This window comes from Artibeus jamaicensis, unplaced genomic scaffold (assembly GCF_021234435.1).
Source record: "Artibeus jamaicensis isolate MK-2021 breed Jamaican fruit bat unplaced genomic scaffold, CSHL_Jam_final contig_797, whole genome shotgun sequence".
NCBI lineage: Eukaryota > Metazoa > Chordata > Mammalia > Chiroptera > Phyllostomidae > Artibeus > Artibeus jamaicensis.
The window spans coordinates 17,663,688-17,682,081 of NW_026521977.1; the positions used below are offsets into that span (position 1 = coordinate 17,663,688).

The 18,394-nt window shown below is 38.0% G+C and overlaps 1 protein-coding gene across 3 annotated transcripts in view; it reads left to right on the plus strand.

The window, feature by feature from the left end:
- ELP4 (elongator acetyltransferase complex subunit 4) overlaps nucleotides 1–18,394 on the plus strand; it is a 194,590-nt gene that overhangs the window by 109,146 nt on the left and 67,050 nt on the right. Inside the window, exon 10 of one of the 3 annotated variants that reach the window (XM_053672937.1) lies at nucleotides 10,972–11,058. The exons of the other annotated variants lie outside the window; for them this stretch is intronic. Within the exon in view, the coding sequence (XP_053528912.1) occupies nucleotides 10,972–11,019 (48 nt within the window). The 3' untranslated portion in view covers nucleotides 11,020–11,058. The remainder of the gene's footprint in view (nucleotides 1–10,971; nucleotides 11,059–18,394) is intronic. 3 annotated transcript variants of the gene reach the window in all.

Sequence of the window (18,394 nt, forward strand, 5' to 3'; positions counted from 1 at the left end):
TAGAGGGGAGGTGCCAAGTTGATAACATTGATAACATTGGATAGCAATATCCCAGGGGCTTCCAGATTCATTGTTCCTAGTCAGTTGACATTTATATCTATTATCACTTCAGTGAAACATGATTAATTGTCTTATGATAATTTGAATCGTTGTTTAAAATTCAGTGGAGAAGTGTGGTGTCCTGGCCGTCTTCTGCTACCACTGCTTTAGAGGGTTTGGATCCACTCTGCCGTTCAGGGCAGATGATGTCTTCTTCCGGTTCTTACGTGATCGGCCTCACTGTTTTCTGATAGGAGACCCCTTCTCACTCTTTCTAGGTAATAATGTTGTACTGCAGACATCAAAGACAAGGACAAAAATGTCGCATTGTCAGTCTGTCTCCATGACACTCCACAATAATGCAAAGTAAAAAATTAAAGCCAAGAGAGCCTTTTGCTTTTTTCATGGTGTGAAAAATCATGTTTCTCAGGGTTTTTTCTCTAAATTAGGCATTAAAATAATCACTTTTATGTAATTTTGAAAGTTGTAATTATGTCTTGAAATTTTTATTCATAAAATATTTCCCCAAGTCACTCTTTTTCATAAGGTTGTTTTTTTCCTAAGAAATAGGAATTATAGTTCCCACTTTTAAAATTAACTTCTAGTTTAGCTGGAGATTTATTGCCTTAATCCATATGTAATATGTTTGTCACTTAGGAAAATTTTTAAAAAGCTTGAGTTAGTAATTTTGTGTAATGCTATAATTATATCTTTCATCGGGGTAAAAGTAAATAAAGGTAAAGCTAAGATAATTCCTAATTTAAGATGCTTTTTCAAAGTATAAGGCTTATAATAAAAATTTCAAATAAAAAGTAAAAGGCCTGGTACCCTTACATATCAATCTAACTTTCAAAATAAAACCTAGCTGAATAGTTTCTTCCCTTACACATTTACACATTGGATCACAACTGTCCACTTAAAAGCTTTTTGTTAAAAATAATTAAATAAAGTTAGTATCTTTACACTGGAGAACAGAACTTAAAGATGGATTTTTTAGGTCAACTAACATGCAAGGTTGGGAGCAGAAATAATTTCACTAGCCTAGTGCCATCGGAAAGTATTTAAGATTTGCAGTAGGAAGTATGTAAATTACTCATTTTGCATTAGTTAAACCATTGGGGGAAATCACATTATGAGTCATGAAAAGTAAACATCATGCCATGTACATGATTTCATAGATTTAATACATGTCGATAATATCTCACTAAATTGAGATACAAGTAAGATGGCATGTCTTTTAATAAGCAAGATGTATTCCCATTCTCCTTTCTTCCAGTTGGACTAAAAGGCATGTAAAAATCTAGCCTCGCGTAGACTAGCCTACCACCTAATAACCCTGACACACACATATTCATATCTAGATGCAGTCAAAGACACCCCAAAACACAACGGCCTTCCTCACGGCACATTGAGCTCCCCACTGGATAATGGCTACAGCATCTCAAAATAGTAAGCAACAGTCAAGACTTCCATGTGACACGACTGTGAAAAGCACTTGTCTCCCCTGACTGTGCTAAACACAGATTTCTGTGACCCTCGGAAGTAGCCATGTGACTTAAGGTTTAGCTGCTGGCAACACAGGTGGATCATCAAGCACTGAGTCTTCTGCAGCATTACCGTTCTCTTACTCCAGCCAAGAACTTTGTTTTAAGCAGGGACCGGCTGGTGGACTGTGTAGTACTCGCTTTGTTTTTCTGGGAGGACGGTGTGGGCAGCAGAGATGAGGCTGATGACTGTAAGTAGTGCACTCTTCGGCTCTAATTTTGCGTACGGACAGGAAAACTTCTCAATACCTCTGTTGTCACTCCATGGCCTTTCACCAGGCTGTCCAGCTTTACCTCGTCTTACATAACGGCAGTGGAGCCAGCGTGCGTGTACTTCTTGTTCACTGTTATTGCACGTTTCAGTAAAGGGCTTCTCTGTTGCAGAAGTTTCCAGTGAGCTCTACAAGTTGTTTAGTTGTGTTGAAGTTGTATTAGTTATTACTTTTTTTGAAAGATAAGCCATCACTGGGGGCCCTGGCTAGTATAGCTCAGTGAATTGAGCACCAGCCTGCAAACCAGACGATCACGGTTCGATTCCCAGTCAGGGCACATGCCTGGGTTGCAGGCCAGTTCCCAGTGGAGAGGCAACCATACATTGATATTTCTCTCCCTCTTTCCTTCCCTTCCCCTCTAAAGATAACTGAATAAAATCTTTTTAGAAAAAAGATAAGCCGTCATTGGGATTTTGGGCATTTTGGTATAATGGCATTTGTTATAAATGGTATTTATTCTGTCTCTGTGGAAGTTTACATATAACTGTTCAGATATGATTTTTATTGAGCATATGTGAATTGGAAGTAATACTCCAAACAGCTGCACATGCACAGGCTGTTTACTGAACAATTCTAAAAACATGCTTCCAAATGGCTTCCATGTGAACCAATGAGGTTCTGTTAAGTATGGAAGAGTAAAACCCAGAAATTGCTAAAACTATCATGATATGACAATAGTCTCTGATAAAATCACAGGTGCCATGTTTTTAATGCATAGCTTTTAATCCCACTATCAGTCATCCTAACAAACTCTACTCTTTAATTATCAAAACTTGGTAAGTGTAGGTGTGAAGTATTTAAAAGAAAATACCTGGAAATAAACATTTAAACATGCCAAATATGCTTGGAATTTCCATTACAGAAAGTAATTGGCTGGTATTTACTTCTTGATTATGCATCTAATGAAATGATAATTAGCTCATCATTACTGTATTTAACAGAACCCGAGAAGGATTCCTTAGAGAGACTATTAGATTTCAATTTATTATATAAGATTGCCCTTGACTTAGACATGTAGTATATGGCCACAAAAAACAAACCTAAGTGAGACCTTTCTAGGTGTCCAGCAGGGATAATACTGTTAGCAATTCATTCGTCTGGTTACCACATTGGAAAAAAGAAAGTCACTGGTATTGTTTCTTATTATAAGTAAATAATATGACAGGATCTCTGTAGAACCTCTTGAAAATTTTGTTTAGTGGAGCATTTAATAGAATATTATTTAATAAACCTTTTAGACCCTTTAACACTGTAAATTATTTTATTTAATAAAGGATTCATACCAGAGTTTTCACTTACTAAATATAGAAAAACTTGCCTCTGAGTTGGTGTGTTAAATTGCTTGCTTGCCCTTGGCATTTTAATAGGAAAACCTTAATGTGATACCACCAGTCATCACCATGTCTTCTGTTGGCACATTTTCTTTAATAAAAGACAGAAAATGGGGAAACATGTATTTTTATTTAATCTGAATAGAAGTCTGTATTATGAGCGTATTTGGAAAACTATGCCAAAACACTTGATGTGCAAATTTTCATTTAGTGGACGGTTAATATGACTTACCTTTTTTGCTTGACCTACCAACAACTTTCTCTTTTCATTTTGCCAGTTATGCATTTTATTATTAGAGGTAAATGGAGCCCAGTCTTCCCTGTAGCTTTGGGGTTCTTCATAGAGCACTTGTTTGAAAAATGCCAGGGCATGGTTTTTCTCTGAAACTCAGAGACACTCATAAAATTAAACATGATTTATTCAGGGTTTATTCTGAAGCAGTTTAATTTTGCATTTATGAACCGAACCAACATTCTGTTCATATTACTAGAACAGAACTGAGTGTACTTTTTAAATACTATCAGTGACAATGTCATTACTTCGGGTTTCTAGTCCCTAGGTGTGTGTTGTCTATTTATTTAAGAATCTGGTATTGTAGTGTATGCCAGGTGTATTTGCACATGATAGAGTAGAAATGAAGCTTTGGAAATTACTGAAGGTAAACACTTGGTAATTGCTGTAACCCTCTTTTTCCTATTATATTGCTAATCTTACAGAAGGTGGTTGTCTCTTCACCTGATTTTCTTAGCATATAATGTCTTTGCAAGCAGGAAAAGGTGGCGCTGCCTGGATCACTGTAGCTTTAAATGTTGAAGTCAGGTAATTTGCTAGGGCACTCGTAACGAATGCCACAGATTAGGTGGCTTAAACAACAGAAATTTTATTTTCTCAGTTCTGGAGGCTAGAAATCTAAGATCGACGTGTAGCAGGATTAGTTTCTTCTGAGTCCTTTTTTTTTTTTTGGCTTGTAGCTGGCCATCCTCTCCCTGTCTTCACATGGTCTTCCTTCCGTACATGTACCTATTGGATTAGGGCCCACCCTTAAGAATCATAAGTGCCTCTTTAGAGACTTTATCTGCAAATACAGTTACATTCTGAGGTACTTAGGGTTAGGGCTTCAACATAGAAAATTGGGGAAGAGGGTGTGCACAATTCAGCCCATAACAGATAAGGTCAGTCCTCTGAATGTGTTCTTTCCCTTCAGTACTCTGTGAGCTATTCTAAGTTTTTTGCCTTTCCATATAAATTTGGAATTATTTTGTCAATATCCACAGAATAACTTTCTGGGATTTTTATTGGGATTGCATTGAATCTGTAGATCAGGTTGGAAAGAAGTGAAATCTTGACAATATTGAGTCTTCCTGTCCCTGAGACTGGCTCCCCCCGCGGTTTTGTGATCTTCAAACTCCATTTTCACTGAGATTCCAGCAATTCATCACTTACAGCTTAGGGTTTTCCTTCTCTAGTACCGGTTCCTGTGGAGATTTTTATTCCCAGGCTTCTGCTCTGGTAAATTGTGATTCTCTGTATCTGCCTGTCATTTCTACAGTTGCCCTGGGAGCCCACTGCTCTGATGAATCTAAGAATAGTTGTTGATTTTCAATTTGTTCAGTTTTTTCATGTAGCAGGGTCGGGAGTGATAACTTCCAAGCTTTTTATGTTCAAATAGGAAGTGAGAACTCTCCAAGGTACTTTCTATTATTGCAACATAATCATGAACAAAATTAAGCATTTATTGGTTCATTATTCTTTTTTTAAAGATTTTATTTATTTATCTTTAGAGGGGAAAGGAAGTAGAGAGGGAGAGAAATATCAATGTATGGTTGTCTCATGCATCCCCTGCTGGGAACTGGCCTGCAACCCAAGCATGTGCCCTGACTGGGAATCGAACTGCGGTTGTTTGGTTTGCAGGCCTGAGCTCAATCCACTGAGCTACACCAGCCAGGGCGTGGTTCATTATTCTATAAAAGGAACTGAGGTATAATACATTATGTCTTAAAACTGGCAACAATCCTATTTTCCCAAAATGATATTTATGAAAATATTTCCATGTTTGCATCATAAGTTTTTAAAACATATATACCCTATAGTTCTGACTACCAGTCTGCAGTCCAGCAAAAAGATAAGAGATTGATGGAAGGAGAAAAGGAAAACTTTCCATATATTCTTCTGCAGACTTCTGTCTTATAACACACTCTCCAGAACTTTGCATATTACCACCCTGGCTGTAGAGAGACTGGAAAAGTGAGAGTTTTTTAGCTTTTCACAGTACCCCTCTCAAGTAAAAAGTAGCAGGAACAAATCTTGTGTTACTTTGAGTTTTTTTATTGAGTTTATTGGGATGACACAGGTTTCAGTTGTACAATTCAGTAGTATATCCATCTGTATATTGTATTGTGTATTTACCACCCCAAGTCAAGTCTTTTTTTTAAAACATTTTATTTATCTATTTTTAAAGAAGGGACAGAGAAAGGGAGAGAAACATCAATCAGTGTGTGGTTGCCTCTTGCACAACCCCTACCAAGGACTTGGCCTGCAACCCAGGCATGCGCCCTGACTGGGAATCAAACCGGTGACCATTTGGTTCACAGGATGGCTGGTGCTCAACCCACTGAGCCAGCCAGGGCTAATTTCTTTTTCTAATCCTTTCTAGGCTGTATCACTTATCAAAGATGAAAGCAATCTCACTTGTAAAAATTTTTTTTCATAGTCTATAATTTATCTCATCATGTTAGCCTTAATTCGATTAAGATTACCACCCTCTTTCTCTTTGTTAATACCGGTAATTCTGGTGTCTTATTATTTATCTTAGCACTAATTTTTATTCTAGATTCTACCTGTACCATATTTCTGATCTTTTGTTTTTCTGTTGTATGTGTAGAGGGTTTTGGGGGGAGGAAGGTGGTTGTTAAATGGTTTCTTATCTTAATTTTCCTAAATGCAAACATTCACTATAACCAGATGCAAACATTTGAATTTTACATTTGAACCTTAATGCAAGCATTAAGACTTCAGTTTACCTGGATAAAGGAAGGAAGCCCTTATTCATGTTATTCCAGAGAGAATGATTATGGGTTTTCACTCATGGGTGACGAATTTTACACAAGGTTTGCTGATCAGATTTCTGCTTTAGAAATATCACTTGCACAGCAATATGAAAAGATAAATGGGAGGGAATGACAAGACTGGAGGCGGGGTCAAGTTAGGAAAATGTTGTCAAGGCCAAGTCATGGTCATCATCATCATGGCCTGGACTGAGGAATGAACTTGGAAGAAATGAAATAAAGTCCACTAACTTTGGTCACTTGGTGAGGTAGAAGGAGCCTAAGGCCGCCTTGAATGACGTGATGGGATGGGTGTCTTTCACTGAAGAAAGGACCATAGGTAAAGGTGCAGTTTGGGGCGCGTAGAATGGACCCTCAGGTGGAAGTAGCCTATGAACATTTGGATATGTGAATTGGTTAGGGAAGGTAGATGGGTCAGAGATACCAATTTAGGAATCACTCTTACGTAGCTGGTAGTCGGAGTGTTTAGAGTAAGAAAGGTAAGAAAATATGTTTCGATTCAGAAAAGGAAAAGACAAAAGAATCCTATGGAGTGGTCTCATGGAAATTGAGTGAGGAGAGAATTTTGAAGAGAGAATAAAGAACAATGCTATATGTATTGGACAATGAATAAAAAGTCAACAATTGAGTCATGGAAAGAAGTCCATCACATTTAGTCATGTGGAGGTCATGGGCGACTGACCATTGACCAAGATGTTTCAGGGATATGAATACAGACCCTTGATTACATACAATTGGTTAAAGACTGAATGGATTTTACAATTTTAAAAAATATATTTAAAAAGTGAATGGGAGGTAAAGAAAGAAAAATAGCAACTGTCCACTCTGATTCTTCAGTGCAAAAGAAAGGAGGAAGAATAACAGCCAGAAGGTTAGAGAGTTTTTCAGTTCTTTTGTTTTCCCACTTGTTCTTTGATTAAAATGGTGCTTTTAGTTGCATTTTCATAAGTTAATGTTAAATTTTATATTTTTAATAGTTAATTATTCTATAATTTTTTGGCTAGTGGCATAAGTTTGAAAGAATCAGGGATGCCCCCAAATCAAATCAGGTATAAATACTAAATTGTGTGATTCCCATGAATACACAGGATTTTAAAATATTTATGACAGAAATATGTAAAATCATGATTGAATAAAAGGAAGAAGTTGACAGCGTGTTGGATAAATGTGAGATATCTTACAAATGATTTTTAAATGAGGCCATCTGTTAAAGCTTGCTGATGCTCTCAGTCTGGAGCAAGAGGTTATTTATGTTTTCACGCAAATCAGGCTTTAACCAAAATACTTTGGAAAAAACAGATGTCTTATAGAAATTCATTATTCCTAAAATAATTACAGCCCTCTAAATGTTAACATCCCTTCCTACAAAGAATGGTATTATGCTAATACTGTTTATATATGTGAATGTGGAATTATTGTAAATTATTGTATCATTGCTGTAATATAATGCAATGGTTTCTCCCTACCCCACCTCCAACCTCACCCCCAGGAGATACATGCCTGCTTACCAGGACCAATTTTCTACTTATTTAGCCAAAAATAATTGACCTTTGAAAGTCATAACTCAAGAAGTTGCATTTGAACTAAAATCTTAAGATAAACCTAATCTTTTCAAGCGTTCTCTCCTTCCACTCTTAGGCTCTCTTTTAGACCCCCAGTAAGTCTTACTGATACATTGAAGTAAAGGAAATTTCATAATAGATTATAGTCATTCTGTCATGTTTCATAAGTGAAGTTGAAGAATTACTAACATTTTGCTGGGAAATGAACTGCCAGTGTTACTACTATTTTGCTAATATGCACAGTCACTCACTTATAATGAGTGAACCATATGCAGCAGTGCCTAGAGACAGAGAAATCACGAGAGTCTAAATTCTACAGTGCATCAGTGTAACACTAATTCATGTCTGCACTAAAAGAGGTCAGTCTTGGGAGGCTCAGAGACAAAAATTGAAGCAACCTCTCACTTGCAGCTTTTATCATAACTGAGAGAGCAGTAAATCAGATACAGATGAAGATTTTGGGTTTCTCCACGTTATGGCATTTTGTTAACTAGGTCACTGAGTGGAATGCTGAACCAAGTTCGCATTAAGCACCTTGCTCAAGGTTTGCTTTAGTACTTGGAGAAGCTTTTAGGCATAGACTCTTTATTTAGTAAACCAATGAAAGTATTGTCAGCTGATGTCTTCTTGTTCTTTGAGAATGCTTTTTAGCCTTGGTAGGCTTTTACAGGAGGATAGTGGTGTACCCCCCCAGATGATCCATCTCTTTTCTCCTTCCTAAGTGCTCTGAGGATTGGAGCACTTGTCAGAATGGAAGACAGAGGACTGGAAAGTTACATATGTCAAAGTCCCTGCCTAGCTCTCTGCTCACAGTAGGAAGTCTGTGCCCACTGATTTCCTGTCTTATGTTTTATGTGCTCTCTAAGTAGTATGGCGTGGTGCCTGAGTGAGACTCTGCAACCTGATGGCCTGAGTTTGAGAATCGGCTCCACCACTTATTGGTTGTGCGAGCTCAGCAAATAACTCATCTGATCCTCAGTTTCCTCATCTGTAAAATAGAGGTGATAACAGCACCTTGCACATAGCATGCTTGTCAGGATTAAATAAGTTAATGCATTTAAAAGGCTCGGCAGAAGGCCTAACGGGTGGTGGTGGTGACGGTTTCTCACATGGGCAACAAAGCAATACTCTGCTCGTGGAAATCTGGAGAAGTGCTTGCTGGCTGGCAGCACCTCTACCCTCAACTGCCCTCTCTGTACCAAGGGGATGTAGGTAGTCCCTATGAAGGAGGGACACCAAAATACTGCTCCTCTCGTAACGGAAGGAAGAGAAAACAGTGTGTTTTCACCAGCATTATCTCATTTAGTCTTCAGGACAAGTCTTGCAAAATAGATTATTAGTCCGTTTTTACACACAAGGGACCAGAAGCCTTATTTAAGATCAGTTGGTCACTCGATAGCAAAGTCAAGATCTAGTCAGAGCAATACCTGACTCAAAAAGCCCAGCGAGGGGGGAAAATTGGGACAACCGTAATAGTATAATCAATAAAAGATATATTTTTGAAAAGCCCAGCTGTTTCTTTCTCATCTGCGTTTGGGGCGTAGCTGTTTCCTTCCCTTGTAGATGTGGCAGGTTGAAGGGGCCACGCACCAGTGCAGCCCACCCTTCCGCCTCTTCTCCCTTCAGGTGGGAGGCAGCGCACATGGCAGACACTCAAATGATGATTGGTCCTTGACCAGGCAGACACTGCTTCTTCTCCCCACACACTTTGCATCTTTAATATTGCAGCGTTTTATCTGTACTGAAATGTGAATATCTGTGACACTGCGGAAAGTAAAAATAGAACTTACATGAGACAAAGTTACCGTTGCAACGATACCCTCTTCTGCTGAGTAGATTACAAAGGCTGAGTTAGTGAGAAAGTGTGTCTCTAGTTAACTTCCTATCCTCATTCTATTTTGATTTTTTTTTTATTTCTTTAAAGAAAATGCTGGCCCCAGAATTCTTGCCTTTGGCCAAAAACAATACCATTTGTATTTGTTAATAACTTTGTTTAAAAATATGGAAGTCAGCTGTGGCTGGTGTAGCTCAGTGGACTGAGTGCCAGCCTGCGAACCAAAAAATCCCAGATTTGATTCCCAGTCCAGGTTGTGGGCCAGGCAAGAAGCCACCCAATATCTCTTGCACAGTGATATTTCTCTCCCTCTTTTTTCTCCTTCCCTTCCCCTCTCTCTAAAAGTAAATAAAAATTCCTATTTTTAAAAAATATGGGAGTTATATGAATGGTAATTATTTTCCACCTAAGGTAATATGTTTATATGTGTAAGGCACTTGTATAATAGGGAACTTTACAGAAAGAATCAAGTTCAAAGTAAAGGTATCGTTAGTGCATCTGTTTCAAACTGATACACAGCTACATGAGAATGCTATTGTTATTTTGCTTAGCTAAGTCATGCTCTTGCAATGAAACCTTCTGTGCTTATCCTGCTAATGCCAGTCATTCTAGAAACTATCCACCAGTCTATCACTCCTTGTAGCCATATTTATGCCTCTCTACAGCTGTATGTTTAGTAGGCAGGTAGTCATCACCAGCATGTATGTATTTCCTCACAGCACACAGCTGAACACTCTTCCACTGACTAGTTGCATAACATGGTTATGTAGCCTTGAGAATGTTACCTGACTTCATTGTCCCTCACCTTTTAATCTTTATGATGTGTCTGCTACTGTACCAGTTGCTTTATATGTCCACTTTCATTTATCTTCTTGTAAATGTAAAGGAGAGGCTGAAGAAGCAATGTGTTTATTCATTTCACTCTCACAACTTCGAAGTTGGGTGTTATTATCATTTTACTGATTGGGGTACTGACATACAGGTACCCAGCTCATTGCTCCACTTCGCTGCAAAGATGAACCGTGTACTCAGAGCTGGCCTGCTAAACTCCAATTCAGAAGGATGCCAGTGAAAAATTTCCAACCCTAAACTACTACTCCTGCCCCCATTCTTACTTCTCTTAAAGTGGCAGTTTTCTTACAAGCTACTGAACAGATGCCCTGTTGACTTCCAGTTGTCTGCCCAAGTAGATGGTTAAGAAATGTTATCTGGTTGACTGTCCTGAAAAGCGAACACTTCAAACAACTCCATCTGTTGACGAGTGTGGACTCTGGGGTCCTCCAGACCTGGCTCAGCACTTACTGGTTATGTTACCATAGGCAGGTTATTTCGCCTTTTTCTTCGTCCATGAAATTGGGACAAGAATGTTAGCAGCACACAATGGTGGTGAGGGTAAACTGAAGAAATTCTGTAAGTACTTGGTAAGCATGGTGCACATTAGTTGCATAGTAAATAGTCATCCTTACTGGTGGTTCTTTTTGTTTTATATAGTTCATTTGTTTGTCTGTTTGTGAGAGGGTAAGGGAGAGAGAAGGAGAAGAAGAAGAACATCGATCCGTTGCCCCTTACACACCCCTTAGGAATTGAACAGCAACCTTCATTGGTTCATAGGCCAGTGTTCGAACCACACGAGCCAGGACCTGGTAGTTTTTAAGGTGTTCTTTCCTGAACAAGTAGATCTGTGCTTTCTTATTCAAGACCTTTCTTTAGAGTACTTCAGTGGCTCTTTTCTCTAATTCTTGGTTTTCAGTCAGATACTTCGGAAATGACTTTAATTCTTTCAAACACCAGAATACCATTTAGTACCTCCCAAATTTTCTAAGTCTTAAAGTGTCTACCCAGTAAAAAGCTGCTGCATCTTAAGTTACATTTCAGGTACCTCAACAAAGAAAGTTAGTGCCTTCATTTCCATTCCTCTCTTTTAGAATACCTGTTTGGTTACATACCTTTATGAATTTAAAACATTACCAGAGATGAATTCCTTAATATGTATATTATGTTTTCAGAGCCTGGTAATTCTTTGAGGAAATTAAGGGAAAAAATAATGAAGCCATGTTATACAGGTACTTAATTTTTTTTTAAATCTGTGGTAGTACTATGGTAATTAATGCTTATTTTATGCAAACTAGACTGTATCTGTTAACGGACACATTACTGTCAAGAAAATATTACTTGTCTTAATTATCAGTAATGAAGCAGGGATAAGCTGCTCACTTAGATATAATATATCTAATGACCTTTTCAGTTAGAGGTTGTGATGAAAGGTATCAGTTTCACAAATTATGCTTCATTCAGCTTCTGGCCTTTGTGTAGATTAATGTTTTGTGGATGAGTTTTAAAGTCAGGCATAAATTGTGTTTTGTGTTTAAAATTGATTTAGTGTCTTGCTTTTAGTACATCATTTTCTCATTTATAAAGCCTCAATTTTATCTTCAAGCTTAAAAAAAAAGCTTGTAGTAAATTTAGGACTGCTTTACTAACTGCCAGTGTTTTCTTAACCTTAACAAATAAAACAGTACATATATTTCCACATTTTTAACCAAAGGGCAAATTTCTTTGTTATTTCTGAATTTAGAACAATAAGCACAATTTTGAACTAGGAATATAAGACTATAAATAATTCTAACTCTATTTTTCCTAATGAGATTTTCTGCAGTGACCCAGTGCTAGTTGTTTTGATAGAATTTATGATTTCCCTTAATCAGCCTCTTACTGAATAATAAATCAGTATTATCAGGATATTAAAACATCATTCAAGAACTCAGAGATTTACCCCTGTTATTTTTTTAAAGATTTTATTTATTTATCTTAGACAGATGGGGAAGGGAGGGAGAAAGAGAGGGAGAGAAATATCAATGTGTGGTTGCCTCTAGGACACCCCCTGCTGGGGACCTGGCCTGCAACCCAGGCATGTGCCCTGACTGGGAATCATACCAGCGATGCTTTGGTTCGCAGACCTATGTTCAATCCACTGAACTATACCAGCCACGGCCTTACCCCTGTATTTTATACTAATAAGAAAATTGCCCCCTGTGTTAAGTTACTAAGCAAGGATTTAAGCATTGGGGGTTGATGCAGAAAAGCAATGAAGTGATTTTTAAATTGTTTAAGCCTTCAAACCCTTTCTCTATCTAAAACTTATTCAGAAGCCCAACTTTAAAATCTAGGGAAATTGGAGCTACTCTGCTTGAATGGAAAGATTCCTACAGTACCTTGAATGCATCCAGAACTCCCAAGGAGCAGGGTCTTGATACTGTGCTGCTGTATTTGAATAGTTCACAGAGCCCAAGTACTAGAGCAGAAGAGAAGAGTACGGACATCGTTTTCAGCCCCTTCATTTTAATGGTGAGGCACCTAAAGTTTAATACACAGTAACCAAGCTAAGTTCATGCAGTCAGTAAGTGCTCTGATCTGAAGTCTAATATATAGAGAGATATAGATATAGATAGATATAGATATAGTATTTGTGGTGTTGGAATCTTTCCCTTACTCTTTGTTGCCCTACTACTATAACAATGAATTTTGAAAACTCTTTAAAGAACAGTTTCTAAATTGACCTAATCTTTGCATTTAAAAAAAAAAAAAAACAGTAAGCCATAGATTTCCATTTTCAGGGAAAGTCCTACCTGTCCCCAGATGTCTACTCCTTCTTGCCCCATTGCTCCTTTCAGACCAGTGTGGAATGTTGGGTGCTGGTTGTCCACTCTGGCTTTGCTGAAGAGCAGGAGCAAAGGTGAATAAGAGAGATTTCCCTGTGCTATACTTAAATTCTTTCAGTTCCTCAAAAGTGTTTGCATGCACGGAGCTGCCTGTGATTAGAACCTTCCATCTAACAGCTCCTCCACCACCTACCACCGTCACCTCAGCCTAGCTGACTTTATTTATTCCTCAGGCTACATTAACTGTCACTGCATCCTTTAGGGCTTCTCTGAGCCATCCACACCGAGTCTGGATTAGATAGCGCTCATTTGTTCTCCCAGAGCATCCGGTGCTTCATCACAGCAGTAACCATACTGCATTGCAATTACTTTCATCATCCCCTTCTACATGTTCAGTTCCCTAAATACAGAGACCACAGATGTCTTGTTCACTATTGAATTGCATAGGCTAGCAGAGTTCCTGACATGTGGTGAGTGCCCTGTATTTATTAGGGAAGGAGGGGAGGGACATCGACTCTACTCCCCACTCAAAGGATGTAATACATTGATATAAACTGTTTTCTTGTTGAGAAGCAGCCTTGGACTTCTAAATGACTTTGAAAGACTGTCTGTCTGTCTGTCTGACTGTCTATCTCAACGTCTTTGTTTTCCTTTCCAATAGGATAATAATACCTCTGATGCATAACTTGCATCTTACTCTTGTGTCAGAGCTTTCTTCTCAGTTTTGGAGGTATAATGGAGGGGGAAGTTAGGTTCTCCTTCAGATTCCCAATTGAGGAGGCCTCTCTTCATTTCCAAATAAGCCTATGTACTTTTAATGGTGATGACATTCTTTAAATGAAATGTATTTATAGGTACGCTTGTAAACTTTAGAATTTTATTTCTTTGTTTTAGCCTTAAGAATGGTACTTACACAACTCATAACTAACACGTATACTGGGTAGCCATGATGGAATTATTGTCTACAATTTAAAATATCTAAACTTGACCCTGTCCAAGTGAGTAGTGTCCCATCAAAAGCAGTGCCTCCCTTCCAGTTACTCATGACATTATTTCCGTATTGTCACATTGAGCAGCTGATGAGGTGAATGGGGTGCTGGAGTCAGAGGTGAGGTAGGAAGGGCATTACCCCCCTTGGTTTTTTCAGGAAGTTGAGAAAGAAAAAGTTAAGCACACGAAAAAGACCCATTGAACTTCAATAGTGATTCTACTACATATTAGGGAGTAAAAAAACATTTTTCAGGATTTGAGGGAGGGGGAATAATGCATGCACATATGCACATAGCCAGAATAGCAGTTTATATTTAACAAAACTAAACGGTCACATTTTCAAGTCAGTACTCCCTGGCGTTTGAACAGCTGTTATATCTAAATCGGATTTGAATCCTGTGTTTAACCTTCCCAGCTGTAGCGGGGGCGGCTTGGTAGTCCAATTCAGTAAAAAATATGCATAGCATACTTAAATTTGAAACTTTAAACACATATTTGTATCAAACCGACAAATTGTGGTCCTGTAGCCTATTTTAGACAAACCCTTTATCTCTGAGTTATTTATTGTTCTCAATGGTATTGTGCGTTTGAAAATAACTAAAATGTCTTTCTAAACCCTTCCAATTTTTTTATACTTTTGTATTAAGGAATGAACAAAAGTACAAATTTTGTATACGTAAACTTGTAATTGCACTGGTGTCTTCATAGAAAAATTTAAATTATATATTTTTCTGTATTTCTTCCTACTCAATTCTCTAACAGAATTTTCTTTGCTAACACAGTCTTAGAAATGGAATGAGGGCAAGGTGGTTGCTATGGGAAGGCAAAATAAAAGACCAATACTTTTCAACCTTACAAGATTAAGGTTAATTTTGATTAAGATCAAAATACACATAATTATGTAGCATGTGAATGTAGTGAAAACAAATTTTGGCCTGTTACACAAGAAAATATTGCTTGATATTTGAAGGGGGTGATCTTAGAAGAAATAAACACAACTGCTCATGGATATACACCTCATGTGCGTGCTCACACGTATATACAGATAAATGCAGCAAGGTTCAGATTCATCTTGGTGTCTGTTTGTGCACTGTGTACACACATACATCCTTAGCCTTGTCTTCTGGAGAGCTTAGGAGCAGTAACAACCTAAGGAATTCTCCAAGTACCCAGACATTGGTTTCTAAGTATCATTCACCTCTACTAAACATAAAAAACAAAAAAAGAAGACGAAGAAGGGAAGGGAGGCCTTTTGGAGAAATAGCTGATTCTAGGGCATAGAACACATAACAGAAGACTAGAATTTGTGCCAAAATGTAGGGAGGTACACAAAGCATGATGAGAAGACACAGGACTCACGGCTAGTAGAAGAGGACCCTACTAGCTGAATCTGGGAAATTGGAGCTACAAAATAATTAATGGAAAATAGCCCATTGAGTAAAATGGAAATCCACAAGTCCATATCCAGGTAGATGTCTGGCTGACTGGATGAATGGACAGATGAAAAGAGAAACCTCTTCCATACAGAGGTTAAATAAACATTGAAGGAATGATGAAATAGAAAAGAAGCATTTCACGATCATATTGTAAATCCATTCAGACAAAAAATGTCAGTGGAGGCTAAAGTGTCTGGTGGGTTGATAAGGTTTGATGGGGAACAGGACATGGACAGAATCTCAAAATATTTCCAAACCATCGATCAGTGACAAAGGGAAGAATTGTGACTTTACATTAGAAAAGCCTGAGGAACATGACCAAGTGATCAGTTAGCATCACAAGGGGACGGACAGCACATGTGGCCCATCACCTCGAGATGTGAGACAATAAGAGAGCAGAGTCTCATAGTAGTGCTTTCCCTGTGCAAAAAGCATAATCAAAAGGAAATATCAGATGGATCTAAGGTCATGGAAGCCTACAGGATAATAGTCCTGTATTCTTACAGAACTATCGAGGACTCCAAAGGCAGGGAGGGGCTGAGAATATTGGAAGAGAATGAATGTCCTGCTATTGCTGGGGCGGTTTACAATTGTAAATGGACCCTGAATTGATGGCAGTATTGTATTAGTGTTGATTTTATGACCCAAAGGATGGTATGGCGATTGTGTAGTGTAGGATGTCCTTGTTTTGGAAAACACACACTGCAGTATCTAGAGGTAACACAAATCATATATGCTACTTGTTCTTAAGTGGTACAGAAAAAATCTAATTATGGTCTATATACATTTTGGAGAAGGATGTCTATATTTCAATGAAAAGAGGAGAGATAGAGCATATGTGAAATGTTAAAAGTTGGTGAATCTACATAAGAGGGATATAATAAGTGTTCTGTTTTTTTATACTTTTCTGTGTTTGAAAATATTTCAGAATCAGTTATTCTAAAATATTTACTTAAAAGATAATAGTAAATACTTCATAATCAAATACATTAATATTTCTACACTAAAACATTGGAGGAGTCACATGAAATAGCATTAATAAAAGCTGTGAATAGCTTATGTTAGTCCAGGCAAGATTTTGCCACCAAATGCAGTAAGGTTTTCAAAGCTTTTTAGATTTGTGAATTGAGAATAAAGGTTGTTGGATCTGTGTGAAGTACCTGAGGCCCAGATAAGTAATTTTCCATCTCACACAGAACCAGGTGCAGAACCAAGACCAGAACCAGTCTCCTATTCCCAATCCTTGCCCGAGAGCTGAATAACAAATTACTAAAGCAAGACAGGGATCTTTTTGTTCAAATTCTGACCTGTGGGAGTTCATTTAGGAAAGTGTCTGATTTACAAAATGCCCCTTGAGCTACATCATTAGTTTCACCAAGAGGGCATGTTCTATGCTGCGATTTCAAATTCATCCCAAAGAAATATAGAAAACCTTTTTCATTCCCCTCATTTATTTCCTGGGTGGTCGTATAAATGTAGGGACGAGTAGATTTCTGCCTCTTCTCTCTCTCTGCCATCCTTAGCCTATGTGACCCAGGTGGCAAACACAAGGCCCAGAGACAGCATCCAGCCCTCCACCTTGTTTTATCCGACCCTGCACCTTGTTTCTACCTGGAGGCAGCGCCAAGCTCTAGCTTAACTGTTAAGGAGGAGTTGTATTTACACAGTCCTAAAATTACATTCAGCCCTTTGAAGGCAACCTCAAGGCCGATGTGGCCCCTGGTGAAAATGAGTTTGACACCCCTGCGGTACAGCTTCTTCCCTCTCTGAAGGATTAGAGCGTAGACTTGGATTTCAATAACTGCTTTTTTCTAATGCGATTTCCAATTCACTTGAATATTCTTAATGCCTAAAGTGTTTTTAACGTCTCAGATAGCTAGCCATTGACTTGTACTGCTGTGTAAAAAATGGTCTTTCCTGGGTCCTTTTTCTCCCTGTATGGTTTCGAATGTGGTTAAAGATTGTATACTCAGCATTTCCTTTTTTAAAACTCTTTATTAAATATTTTGTTGTTCTATTACAGCTGTCCTCTTTATTTTTTTACTGTCATTTTCTTACTAAGAAGAGAAAATTTTCTTCGATATTTTCTATTATATAGCCAATTTAAATAAATCCATTTTGAGGGCTAAATATTATTCTTTAACTATCATAATTGCTTAAGTGGGTTTTCAGTAAGCTTCTTATATCTCTTCAAATTCTTTGAAAAAATTTTTCTGGAAAATAACCAAGAAATGTCACAGTTTTGCTACTTAAACACTTACATATCTAAAAGAAGATTGCTTCTGAGCCCTGGCCAGTGTGGCTCAGTGAATTGGAGCATCATCCCATAGACTAAAGGGTCATGGGTTTGATTCCCCATTCAGGCACATGCCTGGGTTGTGGGCCAGATCCCCAGTTGGCATAAGAGGCAACCACACATGATATTTCTCTCCTTCTCCGCTTCTCTTTCTCCCTCCCTTCTCCTCTCTCTGAAAATAGAAAAATAAAATCTTTTAAAGTATATGTGTGTGTATATGCATATACACACACATATGGAGTATATAGAGAGAGACATATATGCGCATATATACAGATATACACATATATACAGGTATACACATCGTGTGTGTGTGTATATGTGGAGAGGAAGATGGGGAAGTTACCGTTTAAAAGGTACAGAGT